Source organism: Emericellopsis atlantica (genome assembly GCF_019669845.1).
Source record: "Emericellopsis atlantica unplaced genomic scaffold F5Z01scaffold_14, whole genome shotgun sequence".
Taxonomy (NCBI): Eukaryota; Fungi; Ascomycota; class Sordariomycetes; order Hypocreales; family Bionectriaceae; genus Emericellopsis; species Emericellopsis atlantica.
Window position 1 is genome coordinate 487,195 of NW_025764716.1, and position 18,925 is coordinate 506,119.

At 53.6% G+C, this 18,925-nt stretch overlaps 7 protein-coding genes across 7 annotated transcripts; 4 read left to right on the forward strand and 3 right to left on the reverse strand.

Moving 5' to 3' along the window:
- On the forward strand, positions 1-4,020 carry F5Z01DRAFT_119041 (cytoskeleton assembly control protein Sla2). Its single transcript, XM_046257468.1, has 4 exons — positions 1-396; positions 472-612; positions 664-1,145; positions 1,195-4,020. Exons 1-4 carry the CDS (start codon positions 365-367, stop codon positions 3,807-3,809), a joined length of 3,270 nt encoding a protein of 1,089 aa, XP_046118073.1. The 5' UTR covers positions 1-364; the 3' UTR covers positions 3,810-4,020.
- Positions 4,021-7,523: 3,503 nt separating this feature from the next.
- On the reverse strand, positions 7,524-9,168 carry F5Z01DRAFT_656089 (mating type protein). Its single transcript, XM_046263556.1, has 3 exons — positions 8,831-9,168; positions 7,968-8,777; positions 7,524-7,920 (listed from the first exon to the last, which is right to left on the reverse strand). The coding sequence occupies exons 1-3, from the start codon at positions 9,063-9,065 to the stop codon at positions 7,859-7,861; spliced, it is 1,107 nt and encodes a 368-aa protein (XP_046118074.1). The 5' UTR covers positions 9,066-9,168; the 3' UTR covers positions 7,524-7,858.
- A 178-nt stretch (positions 9,169-9,346) lies between these two features.
- F5Z01DRAFT_750592 (uncharacterized protein) lies at positions 9,347-10,802 on the reverse strand (the record flags this gene model as incomplete). Its single annotated transcript, XM_046267029.1, has 5 exons — positions 9,347-9,505; positions 9,551-9,604; positions 9,654-9,761; positions 9,819-10,591; positions 10,652-10,802. 5 exons carry the CDS (start codon positions 10,800-10,802, stop codon positions 9,347-9,349), a joined length of 1,245 nt encoding a protein of 414 aa, XP_046118075.1.
- Positions 10,803-10,989: 187 nt separating this feature from the next.
- Positions 10,990-11,929, forward strand: F5Z01DRAFT_736964 (mating type protein; the record flags this gene model as incomplete). The annotated part of the gene is made up of 5 exons (XM_046266795.1): positions 10,990-11,237; positions 11,300-11,424; positions 11,479-11,676; positions 11,725-11,836; positions 11,890-11,929. Exons 1-5 carry the CDS (start codon positions 11,095-11,097, stop codon positions 11,927-11,929), a joined length of 618 nt encoding a protein of 205 aa, XP_046118076.1. The 5' UTR covers positions 10,990-11,094.
- A 296-nt stretch (positions 11,930-12,225) lies between these two features.
- F5Z01DRAFT_119472 (DNA lyase) lies at positions 12,226-14,858 on the reverse strand. Its single transcript, XM_046257472.1, has 6 exons — positions 14,561-14,858; positions 14,501-14,513; positions 14,399-14,444; positions 14,218-14,350; positions 12,590-14,170; positions 12,226-12,462 (listed from the first exon to the last, which is right to left on the reverse strand). The coding sequence occupies exons 1-6, from the start codon at positions 14,586-14,588 to the stop codon at positions 12,344-12,346; spliced, it is 1,920 nt and encodes a 639-aa protein (XP_046118077.1). The 5' UTR covers positions 14,589-14,858; the 3' UTR covers positions 12,226-12,343.
- A 5-nt stretch (positions 14,859-14,863) lies between these two features.
- On the forward strand, positions 14,864-16,103 carry F5Z01DRAFT_656099 (cytochrome c oxidase, subunit VIa). The gene is made up of 5 exons (XM_046263557.1): positions 14,864-15,194; positions 15,249-15,273; positions 15,393-15,552; positions 15,604-15,611; positions 15,692-16,103. Exons 1-5 carry the CDS (start codon positions 15,056-15,058, stop codon positions 15,732-15,734), a joined length of 375 nt encoding a protein of 124 aa, XP_046118078.1. The 5' UTR covers positions 14,864-15,055; the 3' UTR covers positions 15,735-16,103.
- Positions 16,104-16,424: 321 nt separating this feature from the next.
- On the forward strand, positions 16,425-18,901 carry F5Z01DRAFT_681648 (anaphase-promoting complex subunit 5-domain-containing protein; the record flags this gene model as incomplete). Its single annotated transcript, XM_046265712.1, has 3 exons — positions 16,425-17,190; positions 17,240-17,333; positions 17,380-18,901. 3 exons carry the CDS (start codon positions 16,425-16,427, stop codon positions 18,899-18,901), a joined length of 2,382 nt encoding a protein of 793 aa, XP_046118079.1.
- Positions 18,902-18,925: the final 24 nt, after the last annotated feature.

Here is an 18,925-nt window from a genome sequence, read left to right on the forward strand (position 1 = left end):
GGCTGAAATCGTCTCATGCTAGCGCGGAAATTCTTCGGTGCACAGTTGGGCTCCACCATGATGTAGCTCCACGCCGTGGCTGCCTGTTGATGAATCTCAGCCACGGAGCTGTCGCATCTCTCCTAACACGCCTCGTCAGGGCTGACGACAGCTTTCTTCAACAGTCATCCTCTAGCGTTGCGACGCTCTGCAGCTGTGCTTTTCGCTCGCATTTACGCATACTTGGGTGCATCAACCTTTTCAAGCTGCGCCTCAGCCCTCTCAAGGTACAGGGCGTTCGTGCCTGTACTCTCCCCGCGACATCCTGGCGGCTCCATTCAACGTTGCTCCTACAACCCGAGGCTTGCGGTCCCAGGAGCCCATCATGACGTCCCTCCGGAGCGGTCAACATACCCAGTATGCCGATGATTATAATTGCCTCTTCCAAGGCTCACTATCCCGTGAACCCCGCTAACGGCTGTGCGCCATCAGGACCGATCAGGAGCTCGCTATCAACATTCGAAAGGCAACAAATGGCGAGGAGATCTCTCCCAAACGAAAGCATGTGCGCGCATGTATTGTCTACACATGGGACCACAAATCCTCGCAGGCCTTCTGGGCCGGCGTCAAGGTGTAAGTCGGGACAACAATCAGCGTCGAGGTTTCACTGACATCCGAGTGTAGCCAGCCGATTGCTGCCGACGAAGTCCAAACATTCAAAGCGCTGATCACAATACATCGCGTCCTGCAAGAAGGCCATGTTGTCGCCCTTCGAGAAGCAATGGCGCACCGGAACTGGATCGACAGCCTGAAGCGCGGTGTGAACGGTGAGGGTGTTCGCGGCTACGGTCCCCTGATCCACGAATATGTGTACTACATCCTCGCCAAGCTCTCGTTCCACCATGCGCACCAGGAGTTCAACGGTACATTCGAGTACGAGGAGTATATCAGCTTGAAGGCAATCAACGATCCCAACGAAGGCTACGAGACGATCACCGACCTCATGGCACTCCAAGACAAGATTGAGCAGTTCCAGAAATTGATCTTTTCACACTTCAGGCATGTTGGCAACAACGAGTGTCGAATCTCGGCGCTAGTACCTCTGGTACAAGAGAGCTATGGCATCTACAGGTTCATCACCAGCATGCTACGTGCTATGCACTCAAGTAGGTCACCCACAGCAGCGCATGCAAGTCGCCCACTCACATTGCACAGTCACTGGCGACGATGACGCTCTGCAGCCTCTACGAGAGCGATACGATGCCCAGCATCACCGCCTGGTCAAGTTCTACTACGAATGCTCCAACCTACGATACCTGACCAGTCTGATCCCGATCCCTAAACTGCCGCAAGATCCCCCGAGTCTGCTAGGCGACGACGAGTCTGCACCCGCCCTGCCGGCACGCCCGAAGCAGGAGATTGAGCGCAAACCAACACCACCTGTGGAACCCAAGACAGAGGAGCCCGGTGAAATTTCCGAGTTCTGGAAAGGCGAGCTGGATAGGCAAAATCGGGAATACGAAGAGCAGCAGCGCGTGATGGAAGAGAGGCAGCAAGCGCAACTTCTCGCTCAGCAGCAGGCTCAACTCCAGGCCCAGCGCGACTTCGAGGAGCAGCAGCGACGTTTGGCCGAGCAGCAGCAACGGGAGCAGGAGGCTCTCATGGCGCAGCAGGCTCAGTGGCAGACTCAGGGTCGCTTGGCTGAGCTTGAGCGTGAGAACTTGAACGCTCGCGCTCAGTATGAGCGAGACCAGCTGATGCTTCAGCAGTACGATCAGCGTGTCAAAGCCCTCGAAGGCGAGCTTTCCCAGATATCGGGCAGCTTTGGCCAGCAAATGTCGAGCAGAGACGAGCAGATCCAGGCTCTGCAGGAGCAGGTGAACACCTGGCGTACCAAGTACGAGTCACTGGCCAAGCTGTACTCTCAGCTTCGTCAGGAGCATCTAGATCTGCTCCAGAAGTTTAAGGCCGTGCAGCTCAAGGCAGCCAGCGCGCAGGAGGCCATTGACAAGCGCGAGAAGCTGGAGCGCGAGATCAAGACGAAGAACCTCGAGTTGGCCGACATGATCCGTGAACGCGACCGTGCATTGCACGACAAGGACCGATCCACCGGCAGCAGCAAGGACGAGCTCGAGAAGCTGCAGCGCGAGCTGCGCATGGCCCATGACCGCGCGGACAACCTCGAGCGCAGCAAGGGCAACGAGTTGTCTACGATGCTAGCGAAGTACAACCGCGAGATGGCGGATCTAGAGGAGGCCCTGCGCCTCAAGTCGAAGGCCCTGCAAGAGGCTCAAAGCCAAGCCCGCGACGGCAGCTCAGACCTTGAGCAGCTGCTTCGCGACAAGGAGGAAGAGCTCGAGGTGTACAAGGCTGGCATGGACCAGACGCTGATCGAACTGAACGAGCTGAAGAACGGCCAGGGCGAAACGGACCAGGCCTTGGACGGTCAGATTGATGCCCTTATCATGGCCAATCTGGACAAAATCAACGACATTATCGATTCCGTGCTGCAGTCCGGAATCTCGAGGGTTGACGATGCGCTGTATGAGATGGACTCGACCATGCAGGCCGGTAACTCGAATGCCTCGCCATCGTACGTGCTGTCGCAGATTGAGAAGGCCTCTGCCAGCGCCATGGAGTTTGCCACTGCCTTCAACAACTTCATCGCCGATGGCCCCAACAGCACACACGCCGAGCTGATCAAGGCGGTCAACGTGTTCTCCGGGTCCGTGGCCGATGTGTGCAGCAACACGAAGGGTCTGAGTCGCCTCGCCACTGACGACAAGAAGACCGATACGTTGATGGGCGGCGCGCGACAGTCTGCACTGTCGACAATCCACTTCTTCCGAGGCCTACAGAGCTTCCGCTTGGAGGGTATGGACCCCCTTCAAAAGACTGACGTGGTCATCAACAGCAACAACGACGTGCAGATGAACCTGCAGAAGCTCAACAAGATGGTGGAGGCGTTTGCCCCTGGATTCGGCAACCTGACCAAGAACAAGGGCGATCTTGGCGACCTCGTCGACTCCGAACTCAACAAGGCTGCGGACGCCATTGCAGCAGCAGCGCAGCGACTGGCGAAACTCAAGAACAAGCCTCGCGACGGCTACTCGACATACGAGCTCAAGGTGCACGACTCGATTCTGGATGCGGCCACGGCCATCACCAACGCCATCGCGCAGCTCATCAAGGCGGCGAGCAAGACACAGGACGAGATTGTGCAGGCTGGTCGAGGTTCATCCTCTCGCACGGCCTTTTACAAGAAGAACAACCGCTGGACCGAAGGGCTCATCTCTGCGGCCAAGGCTGTGGCATCTTCAACCAACACGCTCATTGAGACTGCAGACGGAGTGCTGAGCAATCGTAACAGCCCCGAGCAGCTCATTGTGGCGTCGAACGACGTCGCGGCCTCCACGGCGCAGCTTGTGGCAGCGTCCAGGGTCAAGGCTGGATTCATGTCCAAGAGCCAGGAAGGCCTCGAGCAGGCCAGCAAGGCTGTCGGGGCGGCTTGCCGAGCGCTGGTGCGCCAGGTGCAGAGCATGATCAAGGAGCGCAACCAGGATGACGACCAGGTGGACTACTCCAAGCTCGGCTCACACGAGTTCAAGGTGCGGGAAATGGAACAGCAGGTAAGTCCAACAATTCCGCCACGCGGCCCATGCATCTCCGGACGCTTTCATCAAGGTACCGAGCCTCGACCGCCTGTCGCTGGCGGGCAAAGTATTTCCGTCGACAGTGGCAGAAATGAGGGGGCCTCTGAGCCCCCCTCTCTGGGCGCATCATGTCCGGACGGTCACATTCAACTTGGACTGTTGGTTCGAGTGCAGTGACATACAGAGCTGCGTCTCTCGCCAGGCTACCACACTGTGACATTGCATCTCACATAACCCCATCACCGCTAGCGCCAACAGACAAGTTTACTTCAGCCCCCATGGACTGCCTACCTACCTCTCTCAAGCACCTTCTTCTTTATTTACCCCTGTTCAGTGGCTAACGTCGGTTCTTCTTCCCAGGTGGAGATTCTCCAACTCGAAAACGCTCTGGCTTCGGCTCGACACCGCCTTGGCGAGATGCGCAAGATTTCGTACCAAGAAGACTGAGCGAGGCTCAAAGATTGGATCTGTTGCTCTCTTTATATTTTTCTTCTCTCTGTTACAAACCATTGTGTATACCCATACCATCCTGTCTCAGAACATGTCTTTGTGATACGTGTATTGACGAGCGGTGCAAGGGGTCCTCTGCTGGAGATGCATGTTTTGGAAGTGTTCGGCTTCTACAGGGAAAGCCTGGCGCTGTGGCAGTACAGTGCAGTACAACCAATGTCGTCACATTTGCTTCTATTTGTGCCGCGAGGCTGGCAAAACGCAGTGTGACTGTGACACGATGAGTCCACCGCCGAATCTCTCGAATACTGCAACCTCCTTCATTACCATACGTGATCTGTCGCCCCTGTCCTACGTTTGGTCTCTTTCCTGGAAGTTGGTATCCGTACTACTCCTCCTCACACATGCCCCATTAGGTATCCCGTTGCCAGGAACATGGACAGGCCGCTCAAGGCCTGCTCGGCAACTCCGTGCGATGGTTGTGCAGAACGTGTGGTGCCGCAACGGGTACACATCACGCCGCACAAGGTCAAGCTAACAAATAGGTGCTATTACTGATTACCAGGCAGTTGCTCTTTGGATACGGACTGTGAACGAGTGTCAACATTCCGCAGATTGGCATAGAGCCCACATGAAGATTGGCTTCACGCCACAGTCTCTTTGCTTTCTGGGCAACACGCGTTGATGTGCGGCTGAGACACCATCGTCATGTTCTAATTAGGAAACGAGAAAAGGCTTATTTTGGCTGGCGCTTGTTGGCAGGAGGCCTACTACGGCTTGAACATGACAGTGTGGGTAGTATGTCAGAATCCAAACGGCACCAACGTGCGTCTTCCGGGCAGGGATGTTGCGAATCACCAGAGCGTCATTGGAGAACAGGGCGCTCGGTACGGACATGTCACTTTGGACCCCTGCGGAACCATGCATGATATTCTGGTGAGAGACATGGATCTCCCCCAGTTCTGGCGGCTCTGAGGGTGTGATAAGCGTGCTGCAGCCGAGCTACGGAAGTTTAGCATTCCGGCCGTTGCCCCCATTTGCCAGACCGCCGGACGGAGGCTGTTGGCAATTGGCTTTTTCCTTTCCCTTCCCTTCCCTTCCTTTTCGCCTTGGCTAATGGGAATAACCGGCTGTCGCCCCATGACGATGTGATCCGGAGGCAGGACTTTCGGCTCCGAAGCCGAGGCACCACGAATCGGAGAAGAACACCGGCCCTAACTGGGCGAGTTGCGCTACTCGGACCTATCATCGTCTCGCCCGCGCCAGGTGATCTCGCCTACCTGCAGTCGCACGCACAGTGCCTCGTCACTCACGTCGTTTTCCCTTTTGCTCGTCACGCCGGACGCCCGCAGACGCCGTACGTAAGGAGCACGCAGTCCTGCCCTGGTACCAAAAGCGCTTGACGAGCGCAACATGTCCCCTGCCAAGCGCATTCTTGACCCCAGTTGTGTCGTTTGGAATGATGTTGTCATCATCTCGCCATCACTGGATCAATCAGGCTGACCAACATTCTGACAACATGAGCACGACTCCCAACTTGAAAGAGACATACTGCGTTTAATGAACAGGGCAACAGCACCGCAGATGCCAGAGCAACGGCATTGCATATAGGGAAGGGTGTAATCCTGGTGCAGTAGTGAGGTTGTGAGTGGATCCGCGGAACTATCGCACAGTGAGCCGGCGACGCTGTCGCGCAATCAGGTAATGCCCCGGTGTGTCCTTGCTGCTTTGCCGACGAATGGAGCCTCTACTAGTCTGGTCTAGTAAGTAAGCTTGGTCAGCTGTCGGTCGCGTATCCGATCGCACACACGATCGCTGACAGGGGTAGCCCAGATTGACAGCTGGGGAGAGGGAGGGAGGGAGGGAGGGAGGGAGGGAGGCGCCTAAGGGAAAATGGTATGATCGCAAGCGACTGGAGGCTGCATACATAAGGTATCGTTAGTAGCCGCTTTGGATACCACTTCAGGACTGGTGTCTCGATGGACACTGTAGTATGAGTGCTGCCTAAACTAAGCGTAGGCACGTTTACCACGCAGGGAGCTAACACGTGCTTCGCCGTGCAGTGTGCAGAGAGGGTGCCAAGGGGATGAACTAGCCCCTGAGTTGGATGAACCTTTGACAGGGAGCTTGGCGTGAGCTAATGATGCTGCCAATTAGTATCTCGATCCTCGAATAAGGCCACTGTGGGCAAACGGACAAGATTGGGGCCTCCGGGGCCCCAACGCCGATGCTCGCCTCTCTTTCCACACTCGGATCGGCTGTCCAAGCATCGTCAATGGGTCAAAGCGTCGCAGAAACGCAGTATGAGCCAGCCACCGCGTGCCTATGGCAAGAGTCCAAGCAGACACGGGCCTGGCATCTGCAGCAAGACACATCTCCAGCGCCGAACAGCGTCCGGCAAGCCACGAGCTGCGCAAGGCTGCTCCAACCCCAGCGCTCCCGGAGCTGTGATATGTGTCAAAGAATAACAGAGTTGTTTGTTAGTGCGACTCGTCAGTCTGCGGCTTGCTGCAGCTGCTGCAGCTGCAAGCCCACCTAGCGCAAAGGCCATATTTGATACAACGTCGCGCCAGCCCTGCGAGCTCACGGACCAGCCGCCCCCAAACCCACAGACAGAGATAGAAAGATGCGCATGACCGGTCTATTCCTCGACGTCCAAGCTTCTCGAGAGACTACCGTACGGAGGAGTACAGGCAGTGTTCTAGCTTCTGCCCCTCGCGCGCGCATACTTGATCGACAGTTGGCTGGTGCCCCTCCCGTCTTGGTGCCCTTTCTTGTGGTGTGAGGGCCCTGTTGACACGTCCCGGTACTTTTTTTGCTTCACCCTGGACACTATCTGCTGCAGGGCAGGCATGGGACCTTCCAATCTTGGCGTCATGCTGGACGAATGATTACAGCATGCCATGGCTGTTGCCAGTGACTGTCCCCATGGGGCCTGTAGTGAGGAAACACTGTGTAGATTGCTGGGGTCGAGCTTCTAAGAGTGCCCTTCGTCACTGTGGTTGGAGACATAGCAAAACAGCGCCATGCGCGATATGATGCCAAAGACATCAATATAAGCGCAATCACTTCGCCGCGCAGCAAACGCTTGGGGACCTTTCCAGGCCATCCATCTCAGGCCTTAAGCGACTGGAGCTTGTGTCTGGTCTTGCTCTGAGCAGTTAGACTCTAGCAGGCCTTAAATCTAGTGCCACTCGTCTTTTCATAGGACCCTTTTGTATGTAGGTGCGGTGGATCAGTCTGTCTACACAACAAGGATCCGCAGACATGCAGGTTTGCTGTACGGAGTATGGTGTGGGTGACTATTCTCAATTAGTACTAAGACTTGATCCAAGAATCCCTGATCCCTGTGACGTCTGCAGGCTCAAGGACGCATTGGGTGCAGCGTGCTGCCTCAGCCCCACCCGATTTAGACGTCCTTCAAAGTCGACGAGCTGCGGTATCTCATTGTCAGGTCACCTTTCTGGCCAGAGGAGAGCCTGTTCATCGTCAACTTGGATTTGGGTAACATGGAAGAGGAAACTGAGTTGATACAGCTATGATTGATCGTGAAGACGTCATGTATGAACCCGAGCCGCGAGACAAGACACTTCTTCCTGCGTGTAGGAAATCAAATACGCAAACCATGATATCCCCCGCTATGAAATGGCTCGTGGGAGCCTGGACGAGTTTGTCCTCCTCTAAAATGTCCTGAACGCCGACCACATCCTGCACCTAAGATAAAACAATGAAAGACGCATCGCTGTAAAATCAGCAACTCCCAATCGCCATATTATTCAGAAGAGCTGCTGGAAATCGAGCCCCGGTGAGAATGGAGGGCTTTGGTGTAAATGAATTCCTGGGAAAAGGTTAGTCTAGCCTAGCGAATGCTAATGAAACCCTCACCTTGGGTGTCATGCGCGCCTGTCAAGTTCGTGATGTTGCCCATCTCGTATGGATCGCCAAGATCATAACAATCATGTTCCGGTATCTGCTCGAAGTTGAACATGGCATCTGTCTCAAAGCCCATGTGTGCGTGTGTTGTTGGGAAGCTGAAAAGCTTAGGTGGCTCGCAAGAGTTCAGTGGCAGATGGTCAAGATTCTGCAAGCTGTCGACCTGCAGCACACGATATCCGGTCTCGTGGAGTGTAGAGTCATCTTGTGAGGAAGCAAAAACATCCTGAGCTGCCTTGAGGGGGTTCTTCTGTATGGTGTGAATGAATTTCGACTTGGTAGCCAACACCTGCTTTGAACCCTTTCTGGAGCTTCGGGAAGAGGCATCGATCATGCAGCTGCGCTTGCTGCTCAGCTTCTGGATGAGGCGAGAGCTATGGGTGGGAAGAAATCCAGCACTCAAGGTAGCACAGAGGAGATCGAATTCGGTACGCGGGTAGTTCTGTATCTCAAGCTCGTCGTGTGCAGGACCCACGGAAGAATCGTGGCGGATCAGTTGGGAGTTGCCGCCAGGCACTTCAGTGATGTGCCAGCCAAGCATTGGGAGGTATGTTGAGGGCTCAATGATCTTCATGATCGGACAACATGTAGAGAGAAAGTTCGACAGAGGTATGCGCTCCTTGCCAATCTCATCGCGTATGAATGAGTAGACCTTGGCAACCAAAGCCCATCGGTTTCGGTACGGATCTTGGCTCCAGAGCGATTGCAAAAAGCCGGAGATTGATTTTTGTTGAACTTCAGGAAACATCTTCAGGTAGTAGCCTAAAACCAATTGTCAAAAATGCTTCAAATCGAGCTCGCTCAGTGGTACTCACTCCGGAAGGCCATGAAACCGTTCAGAGGGCGTTTTGTCTTTGGCGTTGGCGGAACGGTAACAGCGTTCGATTCAAGAGAGCGCTTCGCGTCGCGATCCTGCGTGATATGTGATCTCATGGTGGCCTTGCAGTACTGTTCAGACAAAGAGAAGAGGGTGTCTTCGTCAAGATGATTCAGTAGTTCTGCCGTTGGAATCAACGATAGACTCTCGATAATCTGGGACCTGGACGACATGGTAGAGTTGTGGAATGGTTTGTTCAAGAGTATGCGTGGTGAGGTGTAGAAGAATGGAAAGATTCAGAGATGGAGTGTGCATTAAAACATCCAAGTAAAAGAGTGGTGTGAAGGAAATGGTTGGTGCCGGGGTGAGGTGAGAGAAAGGAAAGCTTGGCGCCCCCAGTCACTTTGAGCATGTGGCGCAGAGCTCACCCCTATGGTCACTTTAGTTGAGCATTCGCTGGTAAATTTCACTTTCAGCTCACTTGCACTGCTGTGCGGAAAACTACATTGTCCGCTCATTGATCTAGTTCTCCAGCTTCCACGCCACCAAATGTCATCACCCAGAAATCATCCTCAAAAGTTTCAGGCTCTTCGTCAAACCTGAGGGCTCTGGCCGCCGTTGTTAAAAATGGCAAAGTCGCATGGCCTCTGAGGTCCAAAATTGGCTTCCGTGTCTGTAGGTATCAGCCAAAGTCCTCAAAAACGTCTGCATGCCTTACCAAAGAAACGCTGTTCTTGTATTCCTGAGTCGCTTCGTAAACTTCGTCCGCATCCTGCATACTGTCAGTTCACTTCCACGTTTCCAGATCGCGGAAAACACACATCTTCATCAATGCCTTCATCAGGATAGCTTGATCCGCTCGCTGAAGCCAGTCGATGAAACTGATCTGCAGCAGTCTCGCCGGAAACATCAGCTATCTGACGCTCAGTCTGGTCCTCGAATTAGCCCAGGAACATAGTGAAGAGGATGCAGAAGCATTCATTTACCTCTAACAACTTCAGCTCGACATCTTCGTAGTACTCCTCGAATGTTTCTGCCAGCTTAACGGAGGATGTCGGCAGTCGGTACATGGTATGGGGAAGTGTCGACTTCTTAGTAGGCAGAAACGTTGGCTGATGCTTGTTGCGATGGAATTTGCCCCATGGAGAACCTATCGTCTGCTTTCCAGGATGCCAATATACCGGATCATCCCAGGTGTCACTTCCATCACGCACAAGTAGACGCTTGCCGCTTGGAGAAATCTTCATATCCTCACTCGTGAGGCCAAATAGATTGCCTGGCGATCGTTGTGGAAGTGTCGTTTGGGCCACCCTCCATGTGTACTTGAGGAAAATCTGAATGCTCGTCGGCTGAGATCCGTCGATGTAATCCTCGATGTATGGATGCATAGTTTCGTCGTAGGCTTGAGAAATGAAGTAGGTTGCAAAAATCAAAGAGACCGCAGCGTTCGCAAGGAGTGTCTTGGTTTTCAAAGCTTCCCATTGCGAGCCCAATGTCGTCCACCTTTCCGAAGTAAAGAGCATGGAAATCAGGCCCAAGTTGATGATGCTTGTTGCATAGTCAGACGTCTCCTGTAGATCCCTGGTGATGAGTGGCGATGCATTCGATGACCAGACTGTCATCATGGCCTTGACAAGTATCAGCGGATCGCCAGCGCAGATACGATGACTCTGCTGCTCAATGGACCCAAGGATATAGCTTTGCTTGGTGTGAGTCTTGAAGATACTATCGATGACTGACATTGCCTTTTCTGCAATGTCTGCAATATCGAGTCTATTAGCAACACAGTACTGTTTGCTTCGTGGAGATAAAGACGTACCCAGAGGCCCAGAGAGATCATCAGCTTCATTCTCACTCAAATTTAAGCAAGTGTCTAGAGCAATTCGGCCGATCAAAACTGCTTGGTCGTGGTGCTTTGCGCACATTTGTTGGGCTTCCCACAACGGGGCGAGGTTGAGCGTGTTCTCCATGCTGCTTCAAAATCACAACACGTACGTGTTTTGAAGAAGTTAGCAAGGTAATCAGAACATCTGGGCGGGTTTCTAAAAGCCTTGTTCCGAACAATGCTAAGGCCTACTACGATTGTTCTCGCCTGGGATGAGGTCACACAGAAGCTGAACACCACCTGAGCTGCACTTGACCATGGAGTCGACATCAGTTGAAAACATCGCATTTGAGTCTGTTTGTTTCACTCTCGCTGTTTTCCATGATTTCGCGGAGTCTCTCAACAAATACTTCTCCGCTCCTAGTTTGATCATCAACATGGATGCCTTTTCCCACATGCAGTCCGCTGAGCGTGAACCTCAAATCACATTCGTAATCGACTCGCTACATCAAGACGTACACCTATTTGTTCCTGACTCTCTTGAATGGCCTGCTGTCAAGCAAATAGCAGCCAACTTCAGGTAGGACCCAACCCTGATCTTGGAAAGGTCAAGGAACCGCAAGCACTAACTCGAGCCCTTAGCCGCAATGTGCAACAACAGGTTACTGTTTATCATGACCATCCCCGGCGCAAGTTTCGAATGTGTCCCAAACCATCCCACCGAAGTCTGAATATGGACTCTTTTGGCGTGGCTGTTCATAGTTGCGGTACGCCAGCCTAGCATACCGACTTTCGCATGCCAAGTGACTGATCTTGTGCAGATGAGTTCGACCCGTTGCAGTACCTGAATTTGGACGCTCATGATATCGAGCAAGTCGAAACTGAAAACCCGGTCGCCGCTGCCAGCGAGATTGTGAAGCCTCGTATACCGAGACCTCCCAACAGCTGGATCCTGTTTCGCCAAGCCAAGGCTAAGGAGCTGAGCGTGCAGATGCCTGGGGTCACGGCAGGTGAACTCTGTGAGTTTGAGTCGCAAAACGCAAAGGACTGTAGCTGATGTATAACAGCGACTATGATTGCCAAAATATGGCGTGAAATGCCAGCCGAGGAGAAAGAATGTTGGCAGAATAAAGCGAGAGAAGCCGACCAAATGCACAAACAACTCTACCCCAATTACAAGTACACAACGACGAAAACTCCGAAAAAGGAAATGGTCTGATATGAAAGCGTAGTTGCGGCCACGCGGAAGAGCACGCCGGCACCTTTATGTGACAAGGGGAAAGCTGTCGACAAGCAAATGTCTGCATGGCCAGCTTAGAACGACAAGCATCCAGCAACAGCTCATGTTGAGGCAGGATATGACGACGATATGTTACCAGAGGTAGTGAATTCATCGGAAACAAAAGCTTTTGGTTGATTGTCAGCTTCGTACCTTGAGCACAGCATTGCATTTGTAACGGCGTTATACTGAATACACTATTCCTATTGATGACTATTCGTTTTTGAAAGAGTGCCAGTCTCCAAGACGCTGGCCGTCGTGATCAGCTCTGCAGTCGTTTCCTGACGCTGGGGTGCAATCGAGTACAAATCCCAGGAATGCTGTGGACCATGGCGAGCGAAGTTACCGTCGGCGCACAGCCATTCTAAGATCTTGAGCTGACTGTGGAATCCTTCTCGAAGTTCTCGCTAGCTCGACGACCCGTTCCAGTCGCTGCTCCATATGAACGTGCCACAGCGCCACTCAGACCCCTTCTCCTTCTCACCGGAAGGGCCGAGTGGTCTGGGGCAGATGTAGAATGATCGCCCTAGTGTCAAAATTAGTCTTGTGGCGCCTGCGCGTGGGAGTGGGATTGTCGACAATGGGGGTAGGGCAAAGGCTAAATCCGGAATGCGGAGACGAGGGCCGAGGAGGGGATGTGGACGTGGACGTACCGCAATTGACACCGGGCTTCTTGGTGAGGAGGCTGATGCAGGGCTCGTCATGCTCACATCGAGGGACCACTCGTTTCCCAAGGAGCTTTGACCAGGACTCCTTCGCTTCGATGGGGTCGAATACCTTCTCTTGCCATTCGACGGGCGTTGCGAGCTCGGACCTCGGTGGTGGCGTACCCTCCTTGTGTTTGGCAGGTGAGCGGTTGGTGGGGGCTACAGTCGATGCAAGAGCCGCCTGCGCAGGGGAGGTCGGTACTGTGCTGTTGGTGACAGAGGCTGCATCCTCTTCCCTTTTGGTAGACGACGTGGGCTTGGGCTTGAAGAACCCCTGTAGAGTTCGCTGACCTGGTGCGACCTTGTTCTTGGCTGCATTATCAGTGATCAATTTGCTTCGCTTCGACTTTGTGGTTGCATCGGCCGTCCCAGGTGAATCTGCAGAACGCTTCTGTGCGGTCGTCTGCTTGGGGCTCCTATTAATGGCAGCAGGTATAGCATCGCCGCTCGGACCATTTTTCTTCGCAATGGAACACTCCACGGCTGTCCCATTGCTGCTTATACGACTGAAGTCTGAGCCTACTGATTCCTCGAGCGAAGTTTGCGGGGCCGTTGTTGACTGCGTCGTTGGTGTTTGGACCGAACTGTTCAGGCCATTGCTTGTTTTTTTGGTGAACATGTCGCGGATACTCTGTCGGCGGTCGAACTCGGGGATCAACTTCGCAGACAGGGGAAGTAAGTCCTTCTGTCCCCACTCGCGCTGGCGCTGACCGTCTTTGAACATCCCTGGGGGGTTGACGATGTCGAGCAAAGGGATGTCTCTGCTGGTCCGTGCCACAATGTCCGCGACAACGGCATACACCGGGCAATGGTCAGACCCCATGAGCCCCTCCTGGATATTCGCGTCCACGAACCAGGACTTGAGCCCGTCGCTGCAGAGCACGTAGTCGATTCTGCTGCCGTAATTCGCGGGACGGGTGTTCTTTTTGGTGTCCCAGCAGGTGTTCATGCCTTGTCTGGTCGGGTGGAAGCATCGGCAAAGGTCCCACAGCACTGGTTGTTCTCGCCCTTCATCTCGATTGCCTGAGACCGTGGCACCGAAAACCAACTGGTTGAAGAGACGTCGAGAAGGAAGGCTCTGCCACTCTTCCATGGTAATGTCGTTCTTCTTGAGACTTTCTGCGACGTTCGATGAGTCCAGCTCAGAGCCGACAATGTTGAGATCACCAGTCAGAATGACCTCCTTGCCTTCGGCAACCAAATTGCGTATTCGCACATCCAGAGCCTCCAGAAAGCCCATTCGAAAGTCGTCGCGCGACTCATCTCGATTTGCTGGGCTGTAGACTCCCAACAGTACGAACGCGGGAAATTCGAGAATGACACATCGTCCCTCGGAGTCGAGTATGGCTTCATCTACGACGCCTGAGAGCTGTCCTGGCCGAGGGTATCCGCCAATTTGCTGATCCTTGGGGAGGTCGCGAAAGCTCGTCGAGGATTTGGGGGGCGAGAGCACGCCGATTACACCTTCTTCGGCGCGAATAGGCGCACAAGTAGCGTTGCGAGTGTATATTGCGACCCCAGAATAGCCTGACTTGTCAACTATTGTTTCCACGCAAGCGCCTGGCAGCACTCACCCTTCTTGTGTCGCGGCAGGCTGAAGTAAACATCCCACCCCGGAACCAGTACCATATCGTCGCGGAGGTCTTTGCGTTGGATCTTTGTCTCTTGGATGATCACAATGTCTGCTTCGAGGATGTCGAACATTGCCTGCTTCATTCAGTCCCACAGATCTGTGCTTGTTCAGCTTCGGCATACCTGAAATGTTCGCTGATCTCTCCATGGAGGATAGGCGAACGGATTTCTAAGCTTGCGTAAGCTTCACAAGGTATCATTTTGTTCCGGCAAATGCTGGCCTACCTGATGCCATTGACTAAATTGGAGTCAGTATGATGCCGTGGTTTAGTGGAACAATCTTACCATTCCATGTTGTAATGCGGAAACCCATGATGTCTGACGACTCATATCATCACCTCACATATTGGCAATACTGTCGCTGAGAGCCAGACAGACGCCATGTGCACAAGCATGAGGAAGTGCCAGCAACACGGCAGACTTCGCCATCAAAGACTGTGTGTGATAGGTGCGCGGAGCGACGATGATGTCGAGATTGCAGCGAGTTGAATGTTCAGAGAGCCCACACGAATGTGAGCCTTCAGAATCGCTCAGTGCTGATCAAGACTCGTCAACGATGGGCGTCATGTCCAAACAGACGCCCCACGTCGCGGGCTTGCCATCGCCCTCGGTCGCGCTGCACCCGCGCAGTCACGTGCGATCGACGGGCTTGCTGCCTCAATGCTCAGGCACCCCTGCGCAGCCCTTCAAGCTTCGGTTCGGCAATGACCTCAAGTCACCTCATATTATCGTCGCTACCCAAACTTCGACAACGCCCACCGATCGAAACAATCCGCCATCATGCTCGCCGCACGTGTCTCTCGCGCTACGCCGCGCCTCACCCAGCAGCTGCGCGCTCCCGCCCAGCGTCGCTTCGCCAGCACCAACGAGTTCATCAATGAGCGCCAGCACATCAAGGAGCACGCTCAGGGCACCACCGGTACGCTCCCCGAAGCCAATTGATCCCGAAGAAGCGCATACTGACTGTTTGCAGAGCTGTGGAGGAAGATTTCCCTCTAGTATGTCGCCCACCGCCGCCTTCCGAGGCTTTGCCAAAACCCGCTCAAATACGATACTCGAGATGCCGAGTTTGACCGACATGGACTGGGAAAGGGAACAAGGCTGACATTGACTGCAGCGGTGTTGCTCCCTGCCTTCTGCTTGCTGGAGCCAACGCATACTACCTGTGGAACGAGCACTGGAGCCACTGGGACCACATGCCTCCTCTGGAGGAGCGCACCGAGTACGCTTACCAGAACATCCGCACCAAGAACTACCAGTGGGGTAACGGCGACAAGGTAAGACTGAACGTCTGAATTACAATGGCACATGAACTAACGATTGTATAGACTCTCTTGTAAGTTTTTTTCCTCGGATAGTGGCATCTGATCAGGGCAGCAGCTCAACGAGGCGGAACACTTTTGCTAACCCAGACAGCTGGAACGACGACGTCAACTTCCACCGCAAAGACAAGGTCTAAAGCAGATTCCGATCAGCGAAGGACATTGGTACTAGGCGGATGTTAGAGATGCTCTTGGAGCAAACTTTTGAATGTCCCAACTGGACATGAATTTATATTCCCTTTGTGCAAGTACGCGTGCGGTGTCAACATCTTCTCGTGAATACTCTATGTGAACTTTCGTCACGCTATGGGGAGGAAAGATGTGTGAAATGACTCGAGGATGTATCAATTGATATTGGCACGCAGTTCCATGCACAAAAGCCCGGCCAACTCTGGTGTGGATGCTGTCTCGGCATCACAGCACTGAGTTCTGATGTATGACTTAAATTGGCAAGGCAAAAAAATGTTTATTTTAATTTCAATACTGCCTTCTAGTCTAGCATTGCCCGTCAGATATGCCTACTGAACGTGTTGTGTCCATTCTCGTCTGGAAGATGTCTTGAGTATCGGGTAGGCGAGTTTCACGCAGCTCCAGTCGTTGACTATCGCGCCTACCACAAATCGCGGTTGCTCATCAACCGCGACGCTACAGTATCCTCGGGAATCACAAACGAAGACTTGTCCTTTCAGGTACGACCTGACTGGCGATAAATTTTCGTATCAGAGTCTCATTGAGCATCAGGGTCGTCAAACGATACATATGACTGCCGACGCGTCGCCAATTCTAGCCATGAACTTGGTCAAACAGTGAAGGCGACCTCTTCAAACATGGCTCGCTACCTCACACCTGCCAAGATCGGCCTGCTCGTACTCATAGAGCTTTACACCGAGGAAGCCATCCCGCACGATGCCATCCTGCCAGTCCTCTCATTCATCACATCGAACTTGGTCGATCGCGACACGCACAACCGCTCGTGCAATACTGATGACAAGTCAGCATGGGCCAACGCAGAGCGAACGATCAGTCTCGTGGTGTCCATCAAAGACTTTGAGAAGCTTCTGGGCAGCTACCCGTTCTTGATGGGGTTCCCAGGGAGGCGGCTGTGGGATCAGTTCTTGGGGAAAATGTGGGATCTAAACTCCCTCAATGCGATGCACGCGTTTCTCGCCAACCTTCCAAGGCTACTGGCGAAAACTGCAAAGGAGCTCAAACACGAAGCAGGAGGAGGAACCCCAGAACCCGAAGTGGGCATCAAGATTTCGCGAAACTCACTCTTTGGCCTGTTCATCCGCCGTGTAGGGTCCGAGCTTGGGCGGCTACAGTGGCACGACACAACTGAGTTGTGGAAGAGCTTCGTGCAGTACAGACAGCCTACAGCTCACTACCTACGCCGGAAGCTCCCGGGATTCGAAAGACTGAGCTTCGACGAAGTGCTCTCCACAGCGGAGGGGCAAGAATGGGATGCTGAGTCTGTGTCCAGGTTGACATTCATAGCCTATGATGGCATACTGGCTGGAGAGCACGCAAGTGCCCTGCCAGTCAGTACAAGCGACGTCGAGGCTCTGCTGGAGTTCCAGATTGAGCAAATGCAAAGTGCGCTACCAGGATCTGAATGCTCTACTTTTGCGCTGACGTATGACAGAGTACGGTGCCAGAGTTGCACCGGATTTGAGACAGCAGCTGGACATACTGCTGCGCGAATCGGTTTCAATACCCAGTCTAGCACACTACTTGAAGTATGGTCCAAGTCAATGTCTGCCCCAGAGATGCTAACTGGGCTAGCTTCCTCAATGCATGGCAAGCAGGCGACTACGCAACTGCTTTCGATCTGCTTCATCGATATTTCGACTATGCTATGCACTCTGAGCATCAGAGCTCGTACCAATACGGATTGATGAACCACGCAGTCCTCCAGGCGGACTTTGGCTGCTACAAAGAGGCATACGAGGCGATGCTCGAGACTGTCACTACCGCCAGAGAAAACAAGGACATGCGGTGTCTCAACTTTGCGTTGAATTGGCTTTTTCAATTCGAACAATCCAGACCATATCTCGTGAGCCAGTTGAGATCCCGTGACGACGACTCAAACGGCGTTCTGGGCACGAGCAGGAAGATCCTCGCCTATCTTCGTGTCAACGCAAAGGACGCGAAGATGTGGCCCCTCTACTGCACAGTGTGGCTAAGCGAAGCGAAGCTTTGTTTGCTCAACGGCGAGAGTACAGCCACTGCTGTGGAGAACATGGTACGAAGCTCACACCTGGCCCTGAAATACAACGTGAAAGGAGTGATGGGGACGCAGGCCTTGTTTTGGTCTGCGTACTGGGACAGGACTGGCCTTGCATATCTGGCTGGCTTGGTCAGCGAGGTCTTCTTGCAATGCCACATGGGTAATGCGGCCTTTGACGACGAGCTGAATCACACCTGGGTGCTCGCATCAGGCCTCGTGCGCAAAGGTCGATATGACGAGGGCCTTCAAGCACTGGAGAGTCTCGACGAGAACTCGTTGAGATCGCTCAAGACCAGCCAGCTATGGTACAAGTACCGGGGTATCCTCAAGCTTCAACGCGATCTGCGCCACAACAACCTTCGTGGAGCTGAGCAGCTGTTGTATCAACTGCTACAGTCCAGAACGGACGACATGAGTCTGGAGATGGCGTGCCTCATTGACTCGCTTCACATTGAATACCTCACCCAGCGGGGGGACATACAAGGTGCCTTCACCAAGACCAATGCGGCTCTGGCAAAATTCCGGGAGGAGAATAGAGATCTTGCGCTCCGGGTCGACATGTTGCTGCGCAAGGTGAAGCTGCTGAGTCTAGCTGGACGCCCACAACGAGGATTCTCCGTTGCGATCAACGCTGTCAACATTGCGTGGCGCGCACGGCTGGTCCTCCAGTTGTGGGACGCGTTGGGCGTGTTGTCCAGCATCCTCGTTTCGTTTGGCGAGTTTGACGCGGCGAGTCAGATCCTCATCGCCGTCATCCCCCGCGCCATAGAAACGGACTCCTTGCTCCTGGTAGCCCAACTATACGCATATCTGGCGGATGCGTGGATGGGCCTCGCAGGACAAGAGCCGCCCAAGTCCACAAAGCGAACGGAGCATATGACCGCCGCATTGGCGGCCGTCAACAAGGCATTCGACTATTACTCGAGCATCGAGGACATTGGTAAACAATGCGAGATGATGGCCAAGAAGGCCATGATTATGAAGCTGTCGGGGGACATGGAGCTGGCGGCCGATTATGCCGCAGCGTACGTGTCGCTGAAGAAGACTGCTGAAGTGTTAAGCTCGGGTGGTTCGTAATGTTCGTTATGGTTCTACATACAT